This window comes from Eufriesea mexicana, unplaced genomic scaffold (assembly GCF_001483705.2).
Source record: "Eufriesea mexicana isolate 0111107269 unplaced genomic scaffold, ASM148370v2 scaffold474474897, whole genome shotgun sequence".
NCBI lineage: Eukaryota > Metazoa > Arthropoda > Insecta > Hymenoptera > Apidae > Eufriesea > Eufriesea mexicana.
The window spans coordinates 309197-333454 of record NW_016907931.1 but is presented as its reverse complement, the minus strand read 5'-3'; the positions used below and the strand labels follow the sequence as shown (position 1 = coordinate 333454).

The 24258-nt window shown below is 46.9% G+C and overlaps 1 protein-coding gene across 4 annotated transcripts in view; it reads left to right on the top strand.

Annotated features, from left to right (window-relative positions):
• Positions 1–24258, top strand: part of KaiR1D (Kainate-type ionotropic glutamate receptor subunit 1D) — a 176564-nt gene that overhangs the window by 134683 nt on the left and 17623 nt on the right. For 3 of the 4 annotated variants that reach the window (XM_017897759.1, XM_017897786.1, XM_017897777.1), the window contains 4 exons: positions 6840–7007; positions 16739–16759; positions 17881–18033; positions 22793–23014. In XM_017897759.1, coding sequence (XP_017753248.1) covers positions 6840–7007; positions 16739–16759; positions 17881–18033; positions 22793–23014 — 564 coding nt within the window. The remainder of the gene's footprint in view (positions 1–6839; positions 7008–16738; positions 16760–17880; positions 18034–22792; positions 23015–24258) is intronic. The other variant, XM_017897769.1, reaches the window with a different exon arrangement.

Sequence of the window (24258 nt, the reverse complement as noted above, 5' to 3'; positions counted from 1 at the left end):
TCGACCCTCGTTACATCGGCAAATATCGCGTAACGTTGCTCGCCCGGGGGAAAATCGAACGATAATTCGTGGATCTCGTGAACGCGTTGAAGTGGATCGATCGTAGTCTAACGATATAAAAGATTCCGATTAATTACCGATGCCAATAATTGCGATAATTGCGACACGTCGCGTTAAACGAAGATTCCATCGGCGTGCCGATCCCATGTGCGATAAATTCAAATCTATCGTCGATCGTTTCAGAGAGCCAAGGAGAACATCCTTTGACACCCTTTGGCAGCTCACAGTAGCCATTCTCGAAATAATTTACGCTTTAGCGACAGTCGATACATCTTCGTGATCAGGCCTAGGTACAGCTGACTTGTACGTATCATTGGCAAAGCTATGAAAAATTCGCGAATTACGTGGTGGATGTTCGAAGCGGGCTCGCGAAGGAGTGGACACACAGGAAATTAATTACGACGAATACAGTGTAATATCAAAAGTGCTTAAACGTTACCCGAACGAAACGTCGTCTACAACGACCGCGACGAGGTGTCTGGAAGCTATTTATTTTCATTTATATCGTTTAACTGGCCCTCCAACCGGCGAGATCCCGCTTCATCCATCAAGCTGATCTCCCTGAGAAACGATAGGACTGGTCCGTGGACGTGGTGCTTGCTTAACGACAAACAAAATTAATGAAATTCTAATTGTCGGATAGGAGCTTGATTGACGAAGCACGGTCGATTAACGGCGGTGACGCTGTTAAATTTCATAGCGGTCGAAAGCCTGGAGAACGCGGCGCGACGCATCCGTGTCCGTCGGTCGATAAATTTACAGAGAAAATAAAAACCGCGAACGACGATGACCGCGTTCGTCTGGAACAAATTAAGCGGTGCATTAACTTCCATTTCAGCGATTAATAGGAAACGAGCAAACTTTTTTCCCCCGTTGCTGGTTTACCGCGAAACAAATCGGCTCGCGCGAGCAGGATACAACCGCTTGTCCCCGTCCCCCGTTTCCACGCGTTTTCTCTTCGATTAGGAAAACATTTCGCTCGCCGGAAATTCGCTTCTCCATTAGCACCTCGTGCACCTTTTATTCTCCCATCTGATCGGCCGTGTTCCGAGCTACTCGTTACACTCGTCGGCATAAAACACCGGGGACGTTGAACGAAAAAATTGCCAAGTCGGACTAAATTGCTCTTTATTACCGCGCGCCATCTTTATTATCATAGCATGACGATGCTATTGCCGCTCCAATAAAATCCACGCGGGCAGATTTACGCGGCCGTTAATTCGCGGAGAAAATTCACGACGGAAAACAATTTCCGGCTCGTTCGCCATTTGCGAAATTTATTAACGCGATCTTTTTCCACCCTATTTCCAACGCGCCATCGCGACGCTTTTCGAACCGGAGCGTCATGTAGCATCCCGACATCCGTTGTTCCGATGGACCAGCTAGGTTCGTAGGTCAAGAAGTCTCTCTTCTCTTCTCTTCGCTCCACCACGTCACGTCGCTATGAACTATCCTCGCGAGGACCGCGTTCTTCTTCCCGAGCGGAGAAGCGCTGGCGTTCCGCATTCGAGGCGTGTTCTCGGCATTTTTATCCAACCCGCGCGGATGTCCTGCCGCGAGACAAGCCGCATTACGTATGTGATACGCGTGGGTCGGTGTAAATCACCGGGAACGATAGCTATCGATCGTGGGTTCAGCGCGACAGTCGCATCCTCGCCGAGGAATAGCGTATTTTCATACGCTACGCGCGCGAAAAGCTGTCCGGCGCGGAAACGCCCATTTTCGCGCTTTCGTGCCAATTTTTCCGCGTCGCTGCATCCGCACTGGAAGACGCGGATCGAAGAGGGATGCTGGATCCTTGCGACCACTCCGGAAGATCGTTTCTTGCGCCGGTAGACCCCCCGAGTTCGACGAGGGAGGGTAGATTAGAATGTATATTCATGGCGCGACGAATTTGCATACTCGAGCCGTGTTCGTGGTTCGGGATTGTGCGAGGCCGTTTTATGGTGTTTCGAAAGGGTTGGGGAGGAAGGAAGAATGGGTTGTAAATACACCTGGCTTTACTTCGCGGGAGAGGCGGGATTTAATAGTAAGACGACTCTGGTTAGGTTTGATAGAAACTCGAACTTTGGCTGTGTTTGCGAAATTATTCCGAAGAGGGTAATTTTTTCCCAGAATTTTTGATAAGCTCCTCGTATAGGGCTAACCTTCCTCTAAGAAATCAAGTTTGGTTTATGGTCGTGCGATTTTTTCTTCGCGAGATATACCGATTCGAAGTCACTCGAGAAAAACTGGAAATCGTTGAATCATACCGGGTGGTCTCTTCGTTCGTATCGTGATCTCAGGTATTGGGAATCTTCGAGTCGTCTGTCTAGTGTTCTCACACGAGCGCACAACTGTCGTCCTAATTAATTACATCGCACAACGAGAAGGTATTAATCTTTTAGGAGTAGCATCGCTTCGAAAATTGAAGGTTCGAAGCGTTCTCGCGAGTATCGTTTGACGAGGAAATTAAACATTCCCTGTTGTCATTAAATCGTAATGAACTGCATTTCACGATGATCTACTGGAGTTAGTAGCATTCGCGTGGACGGCACTTGGCCGTTCGCAATTTATGCGCGTTCAAACAGTTGATTAATGAACAATTACGCGAAATCAGCTGTTCATTATCTGTCAGCCGGAATGTTAAAGTGCTCGTAATTCGATGAGCAACGAGTACTCGTACGTGCGAGGTCATTTTTCCCCGAAATGACCGCTTCTCGCTTGCAATAACGACTGGGTTAATTATCGAAAACCGATCGAAACCGAATTTACTCCTGTTATGAAAAATACAGTCCAATCCATGGGAAAATTCACCGTTGTCTTCCTCGCTGCATCGATCGATACATCGATCGCGTTTATTGCTCCGGTATGACCCGCGATGATCGAGCACGGAGAACCGAAAAGCACGATCGAGCTTGAGCGAAATTGACGGGGACGTCGAATAAAACAACGCCGAAGAAGTCGTATAATGGAGCAATGATCGAATCCACTGACGTAAATAAGTTTCGATGGTAATGGCGCTTTGATGCGAGCCTCATTGAAACGCGAAATCGCGTTAATTCTATTCCACCTGGCTAATGATCGTGTAGCGTAATTTGCTTGCAACGAGAAGAAGTCGGAGCAACGTCTCTGCCCTGGAATTGAATAAACTCGATTTATCTTGGCCCGATCGGCTCGGTCGATCTATTAACCCGCGTCTTGAAAAAATCGACGTTATTAGCCGATAATGGCGAACGATTTACACCGAGTAATCGAAGGTCGGCGGAATCGGAGGAAGAACGAGGGACGAAGCGAAACGCGATGATTCGAACGCTATAGCGGCCAGTAAATAGCTGGACGGTAATAAGGAGTCAGTGCTCATGGCACGCTGGTACGTCTACTAAACGCTCGTAATAAGAAGCTTAATGGGGACGGGTACTATAACGACGATAACAATCATCATAACCGTAACAGGCATAATAACCGTAATGACCAGCGGGATGCGATAATACGTCGGCGTCGCAGAATTCGGGGGTCACGTCGGGATTTGTGGCCCCGAAATGCGAGAGCGTGTCCGCGAAAGGCCATAACTCCGCGTCCCGACGTATCAGCGTTTCGTGCACCGGGGCTTAATTCGACGACAGGCGATCCGACCCGCTAATGCGAGCTTCTTACGAATCGATTACTTTCCACCCTCCTAATCACCCTCGATCGATCGAATTAAATTAATTTCCTCGGCGAACTTGATCGCTCGTCGATCGGTTGGTCGAGCAAATTCGGTTGTCGAATACTAGCTCCCACCGGTGCGACGCGTTAATAATGGAGAATTTATCACGGCTACTGGGGATACTACGTCATCGTTAAACATCGCGTTATTACTTGGCAGTACAGAGTCAGACGCTTCTCCGACTTGGATTTAGTGGAGTTTAGAATTCCGCTGGCCTCGGTAACTTTTGCTAAACTGCTTGTAACGCGATAAGACCTAGACCTAGGAAAGTTTAAAATTCCGACGATCCCGATAAATTTCTCCGGCCGGTTGCTATCGTGACGAGATTTTGAAACTCGGGTTAATCGACTGTTCTTCACCCCTCGCCGACGGGTAAGCCACCGCGAGGGTATAAAAGAGGATCACCCGAATTGGAACGTAACTTTCAACCCCATGCAAATTCTCTTTATTCCCGGTGTCGGAGAAAACGCGCACAATTCGAATTTGCTAATTCCCGTCTGCCCTAACGAGCCGAATAAAAGTTAGCGAAAGCTCCTGTCGATTCTCCGCTTCGACACCTCGGAAACTATTCAAATCCGCGTAATTTCATCGAGCGGAGGGGAAGGTCCGCGTCGCTGGGGGCAATATCGCGGCGTAAAGAAACGGAGGAATGTCCCGGGGCCGAGGCGAGGCGAGGCGATGATCGATCACCGTTGCGCGATCGATCGGCCACGGTGCCGGTGTATCGCGAGGCTGGTCGATCGTTGGATCGGCCGGGACGGCGGATCGGCACCGGCCAACTTATCTATCCCGGCCAGAACACGGGACAAAGGATAATAAATGGCCGTGGCTGGCTGCTTGAGCATTCGAAAAGGTGGACGCGGCGGAGTTGTGCTTTGAGGCTGGCCGACTTTAAATCACGCCGGCTGCCACTACGATGTAGATAGCTCGCCGGAGAGGAGCTGCGAGCTCCATTCTCTCTGCCCGAGATATCTCTATTTCTGCTGATAGGCGACGCGCTTCGTGTCCGACCGAGTAATATCTGTCCTCGGAAGCGTGGCCGGAGACGCGTTTACGGATCGAACTATGCGAGGAAGCCGATTCAATCGAACGGCAACGTCTCCAGCGATGATCATCGATGGGTGGTAGCTTAAGCGCACCACGGGATGACGCAGGCTTTCGGGGTTCCGGCCCGCTCTCTGTGTCTCCTTCGAAACGTGTCGAGCGAATTCGAGGTTACCCAGCTAGGGATTCGAGCTGACATGGGTGCAATGGGAGCAGCTGGAAAATAGCATTCTATAAGCGAATATCCGTTTAAGTTCAATTTCCTGCGTCTTTTCTGTCACAAGCTTTCTGTCACAAAATCCTATTCGCGAGAACGTTAACCCTTTGGAGATGACCGTTGCATATATGCGTTCGGTAGAAACAATTGATAGGGTCCACGTAAAAGCGTTCTGCTATGGCCGAGAAACGCATATATGAAGGATCGGTTTGGGTGAATGGGCTAAAATACTTCTTGATAAGATAGAATAAGCTTATACGTAGATTAACGAGAGGTTACTCGCTGTAGGTACGTTGACTTCTTACATCCTGACACACCATTAGCAACTTCCTAAAGACTCTCGGAGAGTCTTTAAAAGACTGGCTCGCCCGCGCCCTTGCACCCTTATTTAAACCGTTCATCCTGTTCCTCATCCATAACATTGCTTTCTTTCTCAGTCATGCTCCTTTCTCACGCAACCTCGGTGGGCCAGGCACTTCAACCATTCTGGACGCATCCTTAAACTTTCGCTCGACTCCACCATAAATATTCCTTGCTGTCGATCCTCGCGCACATGGTCACTTTCATTCTAAGCCCAGGCATACTTGACGTTTCCCAGAGCCACACTTATTCCAGTCCCACATATATGTAGTATCGGGGTGGGTGGATAGGCTAAAGTAACGTTGCTTTATTTCTTCTTAAAATACAATAAGCTTATACTTATATTATCGGCTACGAAACTAGAGACCCGCTACGGGTACGCTCGACTTTTGCTTCTTAGACACCATCTTGAAGACCGTGAAGGACTGTCTTACTCGCGCCCTTGTACCCTTATTTAAACCATTCATTCTGTCCTCATCTATATTCACGTTCTGTTTCTCAATCGGTCGGTCACGTATCCTAAACACTCAGGCGCATTCATAGACTTCCACTCGTTTATCGCATTCGGCTCTGTCATAAACATCCCTTACATTCGATCCTCTTGCACGCGGTCACTTTCTTTCCACGCCCAAACACACTTAATATTCTTTCATGGCTGTCCTTATATTTCATTCCCACATATATGCGTCCACTGTTGCGACCCTAGGGCCCCACGACCCAAGTTAAGTGGCGGAGATGTTTTACGTCGAAAATCGCGTGTAAGCAGAAATGAGCGCTGGTTGTTTTGAATGACTATCGCGGCAGCCCCGTCCGCAAAGGGTTAAAGGCGTTTTGAAACGTATGATTCGCTGCAACACCGTGCGAAAATTTGCAACAGTCTTGGTTTAACGAGATATTTCTGAGAAAACGGTTTCCATATAACATTATACGGAATATTCCGCAGATAAACGCGGGTAATGAACATCCTAGGAGTTTCGTTTAACACGGCCTGTGCAATGGCGAACGAAACAACCGTGTTATTGGAGGAACTAACCTGTATATATTTTTAAACGTGTCCCTATATTTTTCCGATTCCGTTCGTTACGCTCCTCCAGAACTGCCCCGCAGTTAAAAACTTTACGACCCCGCGCCTGTTTCCGTCGATCGCGCCAAGTGTAAAATCGCTTGCAACTAGGTCTGAAATTTCTATTTTCGTATCGGAACGTTTCACGCGAGTTATTCGATCGCGAGTTCGCGTGTCCGGTTATCCAGGATCGTAAATGAGAATAACTCCGAGTATCGGAGCCGTGGCAATTTTTTCCATCAGCCGGAGAATGTTCCATAAATCTCGGGATCCGCGGTAAGCGTCGGTGGACTGCGATATCTTCGCGTTTATGGCTCGAGGGGGGAATAAAATTCTTGGCCGGACAGCATGCAAAAAGGTCGGCAATCGCTGGGGGAAATTCATAAAGTGGACCGAATTCCTTGCAGGACCTACACAGCGTCGATCTGGAGGAATTCAAGCACGGCGGGACCAATATCACTGCCTTTCGATTAGTGGACCCGGAGAAGCCAGAAATACAGAAGGTCGTGCAAGATTGGATCTTTGGCGAGAAGCGGTACGATCGAGAACTCGATATGGGACAGAGCTCCAACAAGGTAAGCCAAAGTGTACCTATATTACCAATCAATTTGAACAGTCGCGGTAATTACTGAAACGATTAAGCGTATTATCGAAGTTTCGAATATTCACGCGTTTCTCGTATTTCCCTGCAATTGATTCTCACGATTGATTCATTTTTATCCGACCATTCCCCATCTACATTAGCCGAATTATTTAATAATCGCGTTAGTAATTCGATGCACGCGTGACTGCTCTATTTCCAGCGTTATGCTATATTTAATAGAACGATATAATTGTGGGATCGAGTGATCGAGAGCGTTTGATGGCCAGTCGCAAATCGCGCAGGGGTACGTGTCACGAATCACGGTTCTAGGAAGACCGGAATCATTCACAGCATTTCGCAACACGTACCCCGTACAAAGTCGAATCTAATCGCATTAGCCATTTCGAAATCCCTTAGGATCCTGAATATAGCTACGAATTTTTCATGAAATCGATCGCTGGAAATTCAGCGTGAAAATGCTTGAAAACGTTTTATCTTATGACGACCTCGAAAGATCGAGAGCGTTCGATGGCCACTTACAAATTGCGCAAGGGTACGTGTCGTGGATCACGGTTTCAGAAAGATCAATACCATTGACAGTGTCCCGCGACGCGTACCCCCAACAAAGAAAAAGACGATGGAGTAGACACATGCCAAGACGAGGGTGCACGTGTCACGGCTCGGGGTTCTGGAAAGACTATAACCATCGAGAGCGTTCCATGATGCGTGCCCCCCTGTGAAAACGAAAAATAATCGGGTAATCAGATATTAAATGTGAGCTTCCAATCGCGAAGACAGTCAATCCTAAATAAGACAATCCTAGCTTACGACGCGATTCGTTCCAAATTTCGCAGCTATTTGTCTCGCTAATTTCGGATTTCTTTTCCAATATTTCCATACCTATCCTAAAATCAAATACTTCCTAAAATCATATCCAATTTATAATCGTAAGATTTTCTTTTGCCTTGGAGGAACGCTGAAGATTATAGAACGTGCTATCGTCTAATCCCGCAGAGTAGTATCGTCTGATCCGAAGAAACGATTAAACTCACACACGCGTACGAATACTCTAGCCAGCTTATTAAACGGGGTTCCAGTATCCCGTGACCGCTAACGGGTCGCAGAAGCCAGCACCCCCCTGTGAGAACAAAAGATAATCGGGCATTAAGATATAAATTGTGAGCTCCCAATCGTGAAGACAGTCAATCCTGAATAAGCTAATCTTAGCTTACGACGCGATTCGTTTCAAATTTCGCAGCTGTTGTCACTCTAATCTCGGATTATTAACCACTTACGATGGAAAGACGTGTAACGCACGTCGAGATGCTTCTGTTACCGGAACACCAGCGACGTGTTACACACGTCGTCAGGCGATTGTTGCAGGAAGAAAAATGACGTGCGTGGCACGTCAACTGTTAATGAAATTCTTCACGGAGGCACAGTTTCTGCATGCACTTCATCATCAGTTGATGCGTCTTTATATTCTCTTCTGGAACCCCCCGAACGCTGAACCCGCCCCGAAGTGATTTGCACTCGACTGTTCTGGCATGCACAACCGTGAATTTCTTTGCACCGCAAATGGTTAATCTACTGGGAAATAATTTCTTTTCCAATATTTCCTTACCTACCCTAAAATCAAGTACTCCCTAAATCAAGTCCAATTTATAAACGTAAGATTTTTTTTGCCTGGGAGGAACGCTGAAGATTGTAGTACGTGCTATCGTCTAATCCCGCAGAGTAGTATCGTCTGATCCAAAGAAAGGATTAAACGCACACACGCGTACGAATACTCTAGCCAGCTTATTAAACGGGGTTCCAGCATCCCGTGACCGCTAACGGGTCGCGGAAACCACCCTGACACTCGTGGACGTTGGGTCGTTGTTTGACTTGGCGCGAAGCAGACGCGCGTGCGGAACACGCGGCGAAATTTCGGCGTGCACGCGTGCGAGCTTAATTAGCGGCGCGACGCGAAGGATTTGAACGCGCTCGCGGTGTCTATGTAATTTTCTCGTTGAACGGCCGCCGCTCGAACTCATCAGGGCCTGGCCCGTGTGCATGCAAATGCGAAGATCGTTCCGTGACGCGGCAGCGGAACAAGCTGCTCGCTTACCGCCGCTTTGTCCGCTGTAATAACACTCTAATTTTACATTCTTCGCGCAACCCGGCTTGACGGCTACATCGATCTTCTTCCAGCGGCCGTTCCGCAGCAAACGTGTCCGACGCCTACGCCTCCTCCGCTGGCTTCTTCACGTTTGCTCCATGTGTGACCGAAAATAAGCTGCCCGAATACGTGATACGTAATTCGACGTCACTCGTTCGAAAGTTGAACGTCGCCATGGGAAATTGAGTTTCTCGTAACGCGAACTGGGCTTGTCGGGGGATGGTGGATATTCGGGAGATGGAAGGGTCGATTAGCTTCGCGATGAATTCTTCTGGTAGAAGAGATAATTATTGCGTGGATTTTTCTTTTTCTTTCCTATTTTTTTCTTTTTTTATTCAGAGAGAGCGGGAGAGTTGCGAGTTAAGGGTTGGAACGTCTGGTGGTTTCTGCGGGAAACGATGTACTTGGATGGGAATTAAATTCAGGGGACTCGGATTGGGAATAAAGAAGGGGATAATTGTCTTTGAGCGTTGAGAGTCATACTTCGAGATCGTGACAATTAAAAGTTTCTGATTCTTATTTAATTTAAATTGCTCGCTCGTCCGCTTCTACGAAATTATTCCAAAACGTCGATTCGTTTCTTAAACTTTATTGCGGGATAAAAAAGAAAGTTCCGTGTTGAGACTTTTCACCGAGACTCTGGTCTCTTCCCCTTTAGAATCTGTAAGGATATCTCGCGATTTTTTGCCAGACGTGTAATCGAGAATTAAATTCGGAGAACTCGGAGAGGGAATAATAGCGAGGATAATCATCTTTGACTGTCGACGCCGGATGCTTCCGTGCTATTATAATTAAAAGTTCCTGATTCTTATTTAATTCGAGTTGGGTGCTCGTTCGCGTCTGCAAAATTATATCGAAATGTTGACTCCTTAAACTTCGAGATGGGAAGTGCAGTTCTAAAGTGGGACTACATCCCGAGTCTCATAACTTATTTATCTTCCGTTTTTTCAGTGTTCGAATTCTACTTAATTTCTCGTTCTAACTACCTCTATAAGAGGTTTTAAATACCCCTGAAATCGTTTTATCTTGACCCGTGTTTGACTTTCTACCTCGTAACTGTCTGGACTCTCGAGTTCCGAAACAAAGTCGCTTTCAACTTTCCGTGCCGTGGAACCCACATAAACAAGCCGACAGTCGACTTCCTTTCAGTGAAATGCTGGATTCGGAAGAATCCGGCGCATAAGGAACTTCATCCAGCAAATGACAAAGCTCCAACTTCTCGCCGCGTCGGTACCGGTAGCAATCTCTCACGAAAGGTGCTAATTTCCGAAATCCACCGCTAAATTTGTCTCTTATTATTCCGACTTCTACCACCGAGATTTGTACACGGATACTCGTGCTTCGAAATTGATAGCTCCAATTTCGTTTGAAATTTTAAATCGCAGGTATATCGTCGGTGTACTTTGATTTCCTGGCGAATAGCGAAATTTCGTTTCCGGTGGGGTGTACAGGAGAGTACACGATTTGTCCCGGAGACATAAGAATTAATTATAATTAATTATAATTAATGAATAATTTTTCACGGCTTTAATAAATTCGTCGCCGGAGAAGATAATTGCGTACCGCATAATTGGTATCTCTGCATCGCGTGGGAATTTTATAATTCTGCAAAAATGCTACACGATGAATAGGTAGCCCGTGTTGCTTCCATAGGCCGGTCGAATTCGTAGCCAATTTCACCGCGGTATTCGATTGATCACGCGAATTTCGTCGCGGAAATTGCCTATGCAATTTACCTACTTCCTCCGCGTGTTCCTCATTCTGCTTCATATAAACCAGCTAACGAAATGACATCGTACTACGTTGCGCCGGTATATGTGCGATCGCTTGTATATACGTATACATACTTGTATAATATATATATATTCGCTGTATTGCGCGCAGATGCACACGCACTTGTATTCCCATTAGGTATCTTTATTTTCTCTGTTTGCTTCGACCGGTGAAACGCGACAAGGGAAATTACTAGAACGATCGATGATACAATTGAGCATAGAAGAACGGTGGCCAGAATTTTTAACCCGCAGCATCCGACACTATGCTCGACATTTTGTTCGCAGAATTTTTGCAGTTGTTGGTAGCGAAGTATTTTACAATTTATTCAGTGCTCATTTTTATTTTTATTTTTTCATCCGGCAATTAAAACCTCGGTTTACGAGTGCAACGTGTGCATTAGATACCGTGTATATAAATACGTAGCGTAAGTTGTAGTTACAATTCGGTGGGTAAGTATTTCCGAGAGTTTGGTCGTGTAAGAAATTAGAAATTCATGGAGAGGTGGAAATGAAATGGAGGAGATAAGAAATAAATTAGAATTTAGTACGAAACGAGTAAGAAATACGATATGAAACGAATGGAAAAGAGGAGGGAAATGGGGAAACAGAAATTAGAGTACGAAGACAAAGGATGAGTCCAAGGATGATTTGAAAATCTAGCGATATTAGGAAAGGAAAGAAATATACATAGATACACGTGTATATAAGTATATAAGATACTGAGCATTGACCACTCACCGTTGACCACTGGCCACCCCCTTGGCACCACTAACCAGCTCCAGTGAAGATCCATCCTGGTCCAGGAGTCTCTAGGTACCGGTAAAAGAGCTTCTAGGTGACCGCATGATCTTTATACAGTCAGCGATCGAACTTCACCCGAAAATTTCCGATCATTGCCGATTCAACCGATAATTACTTTTCCACCGAAACAGCCGATACTTTATTAATTCTTTCAATTATTTCGATAAACCCGAATCCGAATATACCGTTATTAACGATAAATTGAACAATTTATCAATTTTTCGCGAATCGTTGCTGTATTTGCTCTGTCATAGTATACCTTCCTTCGTCTCTTGTCAACGGTCATCAGTGGATGAAGCCTCGATAGAATAAAACGAGAAAGATACAGGGTATTTTATCGCTGGATGAAAATATTTTTCGTTGCAATTTCGTGAAAATAAATTTGTACCGTAACTAATAAAAGCGTTTGCGAAACGAGGAATTAGAATTATATATTTCATATCGGAAAATCGAAAAAGCCGAAAACATTTTGACCGATTTACTAATATTAGTATCAAACAGTGGGATACAAAGCTTCAAAATCGTATCTACTAACGAGCCTCGTATTGAGTTGTAATACAGGTAAATTAGTAACTTTGAAAATGATCCAAATACGTACGAACATGGAGCACGTAATCGGACATGGCGTTATTACCTTGTTAAATCTGAAATTTGAAACCGTACCGAATTTTCGAAATTCGAGAATTCCTGCAGGATAATGTTCCATTTGCCATATCGTCTCTTACATGTTCCATCCAGGTCGTTAAAATTTTTGTCATACCCGATTCCGGGACGAACGTAAACGCTGAGCAATCCAAACATGTTCGGGACCAAAGTTACGTCCCTAATTGGTAGTTCTTCGAGCAGTTCGTGAGCCGGCATCACGGAAGCAGATTATATCATTGCGCGCATCTGGCACGGCATCAACCGCGGAAAAGTTGAGCAGCGAATCTGGACGTTCGGCCATCTCGTGGGAAGCAACATCTGCCGCGACCGACGCCAGCTTTCGCCCCCCTTAAAAAGGTTAAATTGCATCGACGCTCTCGCACGTTCGCGCGAACTTTGCGGCAACTTTTTTGCCGATGGACGTCGTGTGGCGAGTCCGGGATACGAGCGAATTTGATGAAACGCCCGCAATCCTGCGATTTCGGATCGTAAGTAGTGGCAGAAGAAATCCGAGGGAGCCTGCACCTCGGATTTAGAGCCCCAGATGTAATATGAGATTGAAGTTGGTTTCCAGGATCCTTGGATTAAATACGTTTAATCCTCTGCGTGTTCCGGGTTATTTGATTATCGATAAATATACAATCAAGCGCGAAGAACAGCGGAAATAATCTCGCGATAAAATTTTCGATCTTTATCGAACCTTTATCGAATTTTCTCGATTAAGAGATTCGCCGGAATCGATGGAATATTCCGGGGATACGCGGAGTGACGTCGGAGAGGCACCCTCCAGATAAGCTGAGGCCTAGCGAGGGGCGGATGGAAAGGCAGAAAATAAGATCACAGGTTCACCTATGAAAACGCAAACAATTGAACGGGATCAGCGGTCCGGAGAGAAAGGGAGAAAGAGAGAAAGAGGGGTTAAATAATGGAGGCTCGAACCGTTGGAAGGCACCCCGGGGGCATTCTAAGGTTGCCGAGCTTTATATCTTTTTACCTACGGCCTTTCTGCCTTTCCTATACCCTCCATTCATTTCTTTCCCCTAGGAGGCACGCTTGTTTGATCCCTGACCCGTTCATAACGCGAAGGAAACGACCCCGCGGAAGCCAGCCACCGATGGGTGCACTTGAGGGTGCACTTTTTCGTCGCGACTTCGTTAAATTCGGCCGTCCGTGGCCGCTCGCGAGAGACAACGTTTCCACGAAATAATACCCCGTGCCCTCCTCTCGAAGCTCGTCCCTCGAACACGGCGAGCAGAGCTTCGGAAGGAATCGATTGCTGCACGCGGCCGTAAGTGCGCGATAAAAAGACCCTTCTCGCGGCGACGTACAAAGCGCGAGGCTCCTTAAGGTAAAATCCAATCGGTGTTCCGGACTCGTCGCGTCTTCGAGAGAAAAATTCGACGATGCAAACGCGGAACCGAGGAGAACCGTTGACACCGACGTCGACGAGAGTTAATCGAGCATCGATACACTTTTAAGGCGCGAGAAGAGGAGAGAATAATTTCCTCCGGCCGGCAGCTCATCCATTATTGCGACCAGGAACGCCGCGTTCCTTCGGGACAAGTCGCGGAGAGAGATATTCGAGTGGAAGCCCGCGGACGAACTGCTGCAACGGCGTTTCATAACCGAACTGATTTATTCATCGAACATCGGAAGAAGTTGCCACGGAACGCGCCGGAGTTCCGCGACAACGAGACAGGGGGTAGTAGTCGCAGAGAAGTCGCGGTAGCCGAAGAATTTTGTATTCTCCCTGCGTACAATTAACCCGATTTATTTCGCTAGAGCCTCGCCGATTGTCTCGCGGCTTCTCCCTGCGCTGCTAAAGAGAAAAAATCCGGCAGAGGAGCAAAAAGACCTCTCGAATTCAGCGACGCGCGAGCGGCAGTGGAACAGGGGGCCCCCGCCGGCGGAGAGTAGCGAACGGTTCGACGAATACGAAATCGCGTTTATTGTACGCCGTAATTCAGCTCAATTACACGGTAACAGAAAGTTGTTAGTCGTGAAACGGAGAAAGACCGTGAACGGAACTGGAGCAGAAGGAGGAAAGGACGAAGAGGATCGGGGCGGAAGGGGGCACGGAGGCTGACGCGGGCCGCATTAGCGATTCCGTACGAGTCGCCGGCTAGGCGAGCGGCGACGAGTATGTAAATACGCGTGCACATGGATGCGGGAAAATTGAGCGGATGTGAGTAAATGATGGTACGTGACCGATCTTAGGAGCGTCGAAAGAGGAGAGATCTCGCGGCTAGAAGGGGGCAAGGCTTGCTTAGCAACCGGCTCCAGCAGGCCTCAGCGTCGCGCCGGATGAAGGGAGAAATGTCGCGTTTTCTGGGCGCACATGCAACTATTTTTGACGGGGATGAGTGTCTCGTGACGTTCTTCTTTCTTTTATCTCTTTCTTTTCCTTTACGGGAACGTCGAATCGATAGGAAAATCACTGTCGCACCCAGTGGGCAAGGAACGGGTTCTTTCTTCACGCCTTGCGCGTCGAATTTTAAGTTTCCCCAGTCCATATTCCCACCTTCTCCTCTAGAGAAGGTTCTCCTTCATCTAGAAGGAATAGGCTCGACAATTTTTCCTCGTTCATTTTTTTTTTTTTTTTTTTCATTCCTTTACGAGAACGTTGAATCGATATGAAAATCGTGGATGGAACTGGGGTCACGTATTCGCCGGAAATTTATCAAAGGAACACGAATGAAAAAGAAAACAAAGTCCTGTAAGTAGCCGTGTAACGCGGTGCACGTGGGCAGAAATTTTCACCGGAATTCGATAATAACCACGCGTGCCTTCCGTGCATGCGTTGTTTCGCTAAAATCCATCGAAATTTCCTTTTCATCGTACGGTTCGCGGAAGCTCCTGCGATTCGCAGCCCTTTCGCCGTTCTGCGTTCTCTGCACGAACCACATTCTGTCCCGCGAAATTCAATTTGCCCCCGAACCGTTACGCGAATTTCTTTTACGAGCTCTGGCCACTGCGCGTCCTTTGCGCGATGTCGATACGATCGACACAAAGAACCCCGTGATCTCCGACACTGGAACCACCTTGCTATATCTGTAAGAACGTTACGCCGTTTTCGTCAATTTCTTTATTCCGACGTTTCCACCAATTTCGAATTCTCTGTACCGAGTAGTGGAAAAATGGAGCAGTAACCGTGCGACTGAAAGATCGAAAATAATATTCGAAGTACCACCCCCTGTGCCACGGAACAATTATATCGTGCCGTTAATTAGAATATAAATATATGCACGTCGATACGATTGTAATTGGAGGCAAGCCTGGAAGAGCAAATTTTAGGTAAAATTTAATCAGAGGGGTAATATTAATTCAATATTCCTCTGTTTTATTTAGAGCTCCTAGATGTGGGAGAGGGATAAGCGAGAATCATGATCGAGTCGATTAATTAATCGATCTATGAATCGTACATGTTCGCAGTCGCGATAGAATTCGTTTCACGAGAAAACGCGAATTTCGTAGAAAATTGCTCGATCGTCGTTTCTGCCGCATTAATCGCACGATCCGTGCGGATCGAGCGTAAATGCAGCATGAACGCGACGATAAAGACATGGTTTCTGGATTTTCGCGTTGAGCCGGCTGCCAGCGGCAGCATGGCGTGAACTTAACAAAATCGCGCTAATTAACTATGATCGCGTGCACGTGACAAATGATCAATGTATCCGTTGCATTACGGATAAATTGGTACGCGCGTGTTGCTATCGACAACTGTAAGTATAGATAGGAAACGCCTGTTACACCTCGTCGCCGGTGCTCACGCCTGGATTCGTGATCATTTCCCATCGCGGCACGTGGATGTTTTCATTTGCCGCATTTTCCTCGCGACCAGGCGCCACACCGGGCGACAATTAATTTCTGCTGGCGTGTGCAGCAAAGAAATGTCGACAACCGTTTATTTGCGACGCCACGATCAATCGCGAACGACGGTATTCCTACCTGCCGACCGATAAGGCGAGCAAAACCAACTGGCTAATTTCGCGTCTAAGATTTTCATTTAAGTATGCGCCTCCCGGTGCTGAACGTGCAATTTCGATGCAATTTCGAGATCGGAAGGTTCGCCGTGTAATTCGCCGTTTAAAAGTTATCCCGTAGATAAAGATAGCACGTACATATGTACGTCTCTTTGTAGCATGCAAAGGGAGAAGTTTGCCATTTATTTACCATTTCCTTTATTCGATCCTCATCGTCTGCTTAACCTTGGAATCTCATTCTGATCGCGAGGCGTGATATGTAATAATCATTTTTCCCCGCCGCGCGCACTTTATTATTATTCTATATCATCTTCTCTTATGGAGTAACGAATATCTGTTTCATGCACACGCGGAGCAGAACAACCTCACCTACATAAAGGTAAGACGGAGGCGAATTATTATTTAAACTTGCATGAAATGTCGCTTTATTTACGAGCACTCGGGAAAAATCTCGCTCGAAAAGGGAGAAGAATGGCGAAATTAAATTCTCCGGATCGTCATGTTAAGAATTGCCCGGCATTATGAATTCAAATGAATTTGCGGAAGATCTCGGCAGAGATCCTCGCAAAGAGAGTTTTGCAAGTTAACCGGGTCTTTTAATTCCGCGGCAAGATATAGACGAGCAATCTCGACCCACCGTTTACGGCTGTGTAATTATTAATCACAGTGCTTTGATGCTTCTCGCGCGTAAATTATTTAATAAACAGGAAATAACGATCCCACGGAACGGTTGCCTACGCGTTATCTGTATCTATGGTACAACAATATCGCGCCGTTATCGTTACATCTATCGAACTTGCCGAGACATTTACGCGGCAATTCCCCGTTAATTATCGCTCCTGACATTTTTAAATTTCCCCCCCGCGTCCCGCGTTATCTCGCGTCCGGGGCTAAGTCTGATTGATTGCGCCGTATGCAAATTGAATCAAGATCGCGGAAAAAGAAGTATCGGTATTGAGTTTCCATGTTAACTGGATTACTTAATTTCACCTTAACTATGCGACGAGCAATCTCGCGGTACCACACGCGCGCGGAACAGGTCTGGTTTCCCGGTAAATGGCTGCGGAACCGTGTCCCGTAAAGTCCCGCGAAGATATTGCCTGTCTGGGACGGGAAAAACGCGTAGACACGATACAAGCAACGACGTTCGCGTGAATGGTATCCACGAAAGGTTTTGATCGCAATTCGAGAAGTTTAAACGCCGGAGAAGTGGAAGCGTGGATTTATAGCGTAATCGCAGAAGCATTCGGGATGATTCATTTTCTTTTCTCTTTTTCATTCTCCCTTTCTTTTTCCTCGTTTAATTTCGATACAGCCATGCTTCTTCGTAACGCGACTAAACGCGATGAAGTACCTTCACGCGGGAGCAGAACTGTTTTGCGATAAAAAATTGGATTAGATTTGGATGGGTGCTGTATAAATTTGCCGGGGAATTTGTTGGAAAAATTTATGGACCGACACGAGAGTGAAACATTTGGTTTTCGACTGTGAATATTCCAGACTGAAACGTCGCTGATGTACGACGCCGTGCACCTGTTTGCGAAAGCACTGCACGATTTGGATACGTCCCAACAGATCGACATCAAGCCGCTGTCCTGCGAGTCCACCGACACCTGGCCCCATGGATATTCCCTCATAAACTACATGAAAATCGTGAGTACCTCGGTTCCAATATCGTAAATTATACTTCGCAGCTTATCGATCGTATCGTGGATCGATAGCGATCTACCGATCCGCGACTTCGTCTCGTGTGGGACGCGAACGAACTTTGCGGAAATTTTTAATAACCCGAATAATTATGCGCAAATTAATCAACGGAGGATCGATCAGTTGCGCCGAGTATCGGGCGAACTCGTATAATTTAAAAAAATATAATGGAGGGAATAGATAAATTCGAATTTAATTAAAAGTTGAAAGGTAATCAGGGGAAGTGCAAGTAGGGTAGGCGGAGGCGTAATTACGCACTCGTGATCAACAATGAAATTAATAATGAAATAAACGCAAGGTAACAGGGTAAAATGAAGTTGCTAATAAGGCGAGTTAAAAATGCGTAACAGAGCAGGAAGACTTCGCGATCGAGGATTAATACCGCAGTACGTTTACTTCGACGTGTGAAAATCTTATTCCGCGTGTTCCACTCCGGGGGAAGAACCTACCGTGTATTCCCACGATTGTTCGCGAGATAGATGTTCAAAGAGCCGGTATACGACGTCACGACAAAAGGGGAAAAATTCCATTGCAGCCTTAATCCTATCGCGATATCGCTGGAAAAGCTCCAATTGAAAACGAGTCGAACGATCAGGAAACGACGTTCCCGTCACGATGACGTCGGGAACACGACGTTCCGATGGGAACGGACGGCCTGTGACGTAATTGCCAAAGGGAAAAGAAAGTTAACCTGCTGCTTTCGAAGATGCGGCAATTTTTTCCTCTCCTCATCGTGGGTTTCGCAGAAATCCACTTCGAACAGCTACATCCACTCTTGGATTCGCGGAACACCTTTTGACCTGTCAAAATCGGACGATTTGATTCTATATTACAACGTAATAATCCGCATTCGTGCAAATTATCCCTTAAATTCATCTTCTGCTTGGAATTTATCACCGGTCGATTCATTAATCTCGTGTCTCGTATTTTCGCAGAGGACGAAGATTTCTCGTGGGAGACAGGTTGATCCTCGGCCATCTGTAAGGTGCTCTAGAATAAAGCTTTCCCACTTTCAGCTAACCTCGGTACCTTTTTATTCAAACGCAGTTTCGACATTTAAATGGACGCCATTGTACACAGCTCTTAAAACAAGATTATCCTCGTGTACTGTGAAATCTTGCGATAAAAATTCGACGAGCAAACCGAGGTTCGACAACACAAACCACATCGCAAACTCGAAAAATCTTCCAGCAATTTACCAATGCGACCCACTCCGATACCTCGTACATATTTATCAACCTAACACAGTAACCGCCGCGTTCTCCGCTATCGTCCTCTCCATCTACACTCAGCCAAGCGCGACATCCTCGCGAGTGCTGCCAAAAAATTGCCATACTGCCTGCGCGAGCGGACGCGGAGCACTCTGGCAGCTGGATCGAGACGGTTACCGGGTAGCAGCGATAAAAATGGCGGTATTGGCGGGAAATATGCAAAGCAGGCTGACAGTGTCGCGTGCAAGCCGGCCTAATTGCACGGTCGGTAATTGGAGGTTTGTCGGTGGCGCAAACGTTCGGGAAGCTGGCTGACCGCGACAAAAACCTAACCGCCGCGACAATGTTCCGTTATCGATGTGCATCTTGCAGCCGGTTGCGGTGTTTCTGTCTCTGCGGACGCGGATAAAGAGCACGGGATGGTGGTAGTCGCAGAGGCAGATACGCATAGGCGAGTAGGTTTATCGGGAACGTATCACGCAGTAGGGGCAAATTAATTTCGCGGAATTATGGGCATCGATCGGCTGTCCGGCCAACGTAATAAGCCATTATAACGATATGCTTAATCGCACTGTCCCTCCCGTCCGGATTCGCCGCTTATTAACGAGCGCCACGAGTACCGGCCATGTGCAAACGCGTCCGATCCGCGGCAACTATGACAGCGAATAGAGAGAATCGCACCTTCCACTCTTCGCGATTGTCCCGTCGAACAATGAGAAGTTGCCACCAGGGTTAAACGAAGACGTCTCTCCCGTTGACAAATTGTGGCTCGCGGTTTTGCCACCGTGAATCCTTCGTCACGCCCGTGACGGTCGTGACGGCTCTAAGTCCACCTGGGTAACCTGCAGTCCCAGACGGTGGACTCGTTCCAAGGGAATGGCTGGCAGGATTATTAATAACAGGCAGACCACGACTGCTCCTTTTGGGCTATCGAAATGGCAGAGTATCGAGATTTAGCTCCGGAATGTTGGCAGAACGAAGGATCGTTTGGAGAGAATCGTTTTCAACGTTCCGGGTGTCACCTACTTTGAAAATTCGACGACACTGTTGCATTGGAAATTGAGCTGTCCGACTCGAGAGAAATCTTTGTTCTCGTTATATGCTCACCCAATCAATCCTTGTTCTCATTATGTTCTCATTATTCTTCAAATTTCGTTCCCGATATTTCTAGAGCAAACTTCGATGTTATCGCGGTCTCTGTACATCTGTCGATCGTTTGCTCGCATGTAACGATGCTCGTATCGAGATCGACTGGTGTAAACATTAAATTTTAACATCACGGTCTGAATGATAATCAGGCGTTCGTTAACGAGCTGGATGCTGCTATTAACCATTCTAAACGAGTTTCACGAAGATTGAATAATTAAAATACCTTCGTGTAGGTGATTAGGAGCAGCCAAGGTTTGTTCATTAGAAGACGGATTGCCCAGTTCTGAAGATGAGTAGAGATATTAATGACCCGAGCCGAAAAGACGAGCCTGAGAAACGAGCATTCGGCGAATGCGCTTAAACGATTACGCGAACGTGTTGCCGAGCGTTTTGAATATCGTCTAATTTCGCGCTGCAGTCGTTTGAAAGGATCGGTATCTTAACTTCTCGATGGAGCAAGTTAACTTCTCTTCTTTAGCGCGATTCAGTCTCGAGAGGATCACGAGCGCTTCCGGTTTCGGGATAACGAAGGTTAAAGTTTCGAAGCCGCTGTCTAACAAGCAGTTTTAATTGGCACGTGATAAAATGCAGATCGAAAAATATTTGTCGCTCAAAGGGACACCGAACGTACGAATCCAATCGTGTAACGAACCAACTTTACGCTGTTTCCTCCCCTTTTCGATTCGTATTACCGATACGAATAATTGGGCGTGCACGTTAAATCTATTTCGCGCGAGATTTCGAGAAAATAATGGGATGAAACCGCTATTATTCTGGCGAATAAAAAGGACAATGAAACGATAAAGTATGAAACGGGGTACACAGGACACAGCGACAATTAGCAACGTAAATAGAAAATCCGATTACCTGAAAAATCAGCCGAGCCAATAACGAGTCACGATAGCCGTATCTCTCGTCCTTCGCGTGTACAAATTTTTGTATTTTCCTTTGTTTCTATAATATTTGCACCCGCTAACGATGTCTGCCGTTAGCGTTACCATCGACGAAACACCGGCGTAGCCATGCGAATTTCGCTCCGAAACGATAATGACTTTCGGCCGGACAGAAAAACGCTTCTCGCCGCTTGGTCCACCTGTGTGCCACCCAGTCGCGGCCTTCGATCCCGCTAATTACGAGTCGCGTAACCGAGAACTGGCGTTTCGCAGCCGGAAACACAGCCAGGATGCAATTTGACGCCGAAAATTCGTATCGACGTTGACCTGGTAATTACGCGGGTAATGGCATCCTACCGCTAATTTTCCTACGGCTGCTCCACTGCATAGCCGAATTTCCGGCGACTCGATCAGGCCCGGAACAAGGGGACGATTCGCGCGAGCAGGACAGAGATCATTTTTCCGATCAGTCACCGGGAAATTCCGGTTCGAACCCGGCTGCTCGTAGTGGAAAAAAATGGGACGAAAGCTTGGATTCCGAGGGGTGTTGGTTCGGCACGATGATTTCTGGCGACGTTTAATCACAGGGGTGGGTTAGCCGGTCGCTGATTAGAACTAGTCACCGAGAATTTCGTGTTTAATTACGTCTGGTAGCCCAGTTAAGCAAACGTGCGGTTCATATTGCACCCGCTCGATCAGCCAGCCGTCTCCGCTTCAACGTTTCGAATTGCAACCGCTTGTAAATATTGAACACCGTCTACCCTGCTAGGTGGTAGAATGCACTGGTCGCAAAGGGGTGGAATATGGATTGGCAGGGTAGTAAAATTAGTGGACTTTCAAAGAGGAAGACTCGTTAGACGCGTATACACGAGTACAGGGAAATGAATTTTTGGGGAACGCGACTGGCGTGGTAATTTCGAGAGAAGTATAGGGGTGAGGGAGTACGGGGTGATGAGGAGAGGTGTCGAGTCTGTTGGCAAATCGTCGATGACGTGGAGGTCGTGACTACTGTGCCCAAACACGAGTGTCACGTTGCGCGAGGCATGGGTAGCTAGGTCCTAACGTAAACATCGACAGGCGGACAGGCACGTGTTTCATTTCCGGAGGTATTTTCCTGTCTCAGTTGCGTGTTATTCTTCGTCGTGTTCGGACGATATGACTCGACGTGTGACCGACCTCTCGCGTTGCTGTGGTTGTGGCACGTGGCATCGGAATTTAACTCGTAGGGCATGGCGTTACTTGCAACGAGGTGAGTGAAGATAGAAAAAGTTGACTGTTATAATAAATAATAGTTCTTTTAATAGACCATTTCAGTGGTCTGGTATTCCCTTCTTCCAAAGAAGAGAATTCTTAATTTCGTTAATTTGCTTTAAGGAGACTTCGAGTGAAAATAATAATTTTAAATGAAAATTCTTTCGTTCATTTTAAAAATCGTTGCACGTCTGATTACAGGTGGAGATGACGGGCCTGACAGGCATCATCAAGTTCGATCACCAAGGATTTCGCTCGGACTTTATCCTGGACATCATCGAGCTGAACAACAAGGAGGGGTTAAAGAAGATCGGCACCTGGAACAGCACAACGGGGATAAACTTCACGAGGAGCTACAACGAGGAGTACACTCAAATCGTGGAGAATCTTCAGAACAAGACGTTCATCGTGACGACTATACTGGTGAGTGGCAGGAAAATACAGAGTTCTCGCAATTTTTAATAAACCGAGAAGCATGAACGTGATAAATTACGAGCGGCATGCGAAATACTTGAACCGTGCGTGCTAATATTTCAGGAGTTAAATATCACAGACGATGTTTGAGATTTATTAGGGGGGAAAAAACTTTCCGAATTTTTTGTACCAACGTTGCAAAGGAGAATCTAGGTTGCGCGTAAATCTAGGAGACTGAAGCGACGTGTACTCGCTCCCCCTGCGGAGTCGGATTTTTAAATTCGTAGCTAAATTAATTACCCATTCGCTAATTAAAAAACTTTATTACCTAGATACATTTTCTTAGGCATTATCACGGATTCTTGGAAAAAATCTCGCGCACGTAAAACCGCGTAGCGACGCGTCTTTGTACGGGCAGGCCGCGAATCAACCCTCGTGGAGTAGAGAACAAAGAAATAGGAAAAAATGGGGGAAAATAGAGGGAAAAAGACGTAGAACGTGCGCGCGTGTCCACAGGAGGGAAATTCCAAAAACCTTGGGTCAACTTTTCGAAGTAACTGCGGCATTTCAGCCTCGTTTCAATCAGCTAAAGTGATTTCCTCGCATCCACGGGCCTGCCTCCATCTCCGCGGCTTGCCGGGGTGGTCTGGATTCGAAAAATCGCTCTCTTCCTCGTGCTTCGCCGTGGCGGCCACGTAAATCATTCGCGTATCGTTAAAATACCGACAGTTTGTTTTTCCGGAATGAAAAGGAAACAGAAACGGAGTTGAACGAACGCCACGGAGAGTAAGAGGAACGTTCCTTTCCTTTTTCCTTCGCCAACTCGTTAGCTCTTTCTCTGTCTCCCTTCACTCTCCCGTATATACCGCGTCCTGTGGATACGGAGGAGGCTAGAGGACCTAGAGGAAACAGCGAAGGGATACGCGATTTAATTGAAGTTTCCACGGAGTGTCGGTCGGCCAGGATGCTTGGTCCGCGCTAATTGCGACGACAAGTAATGCACCTCGCTCGCGAACGTATTAACTGGCTGGAAAGTTGCGTGGGCGAGGTGTCAGCCGGGTAACGTCGAGGTCTGCGGCCGGCCGAGATAAGGGCTGAGCTCCTCGCGGGCCCAACGAGGCGACGCCGCTGCAAACTTAAACAATCTAACGCCTCGCCTCTTTATACGTCTAAGCGTTCTGTATTTACGACGATATTAATCGGATTTCCCGTGGACGTGCTTGAATAACGGGCCGCGTTAATTCCTCGACGCT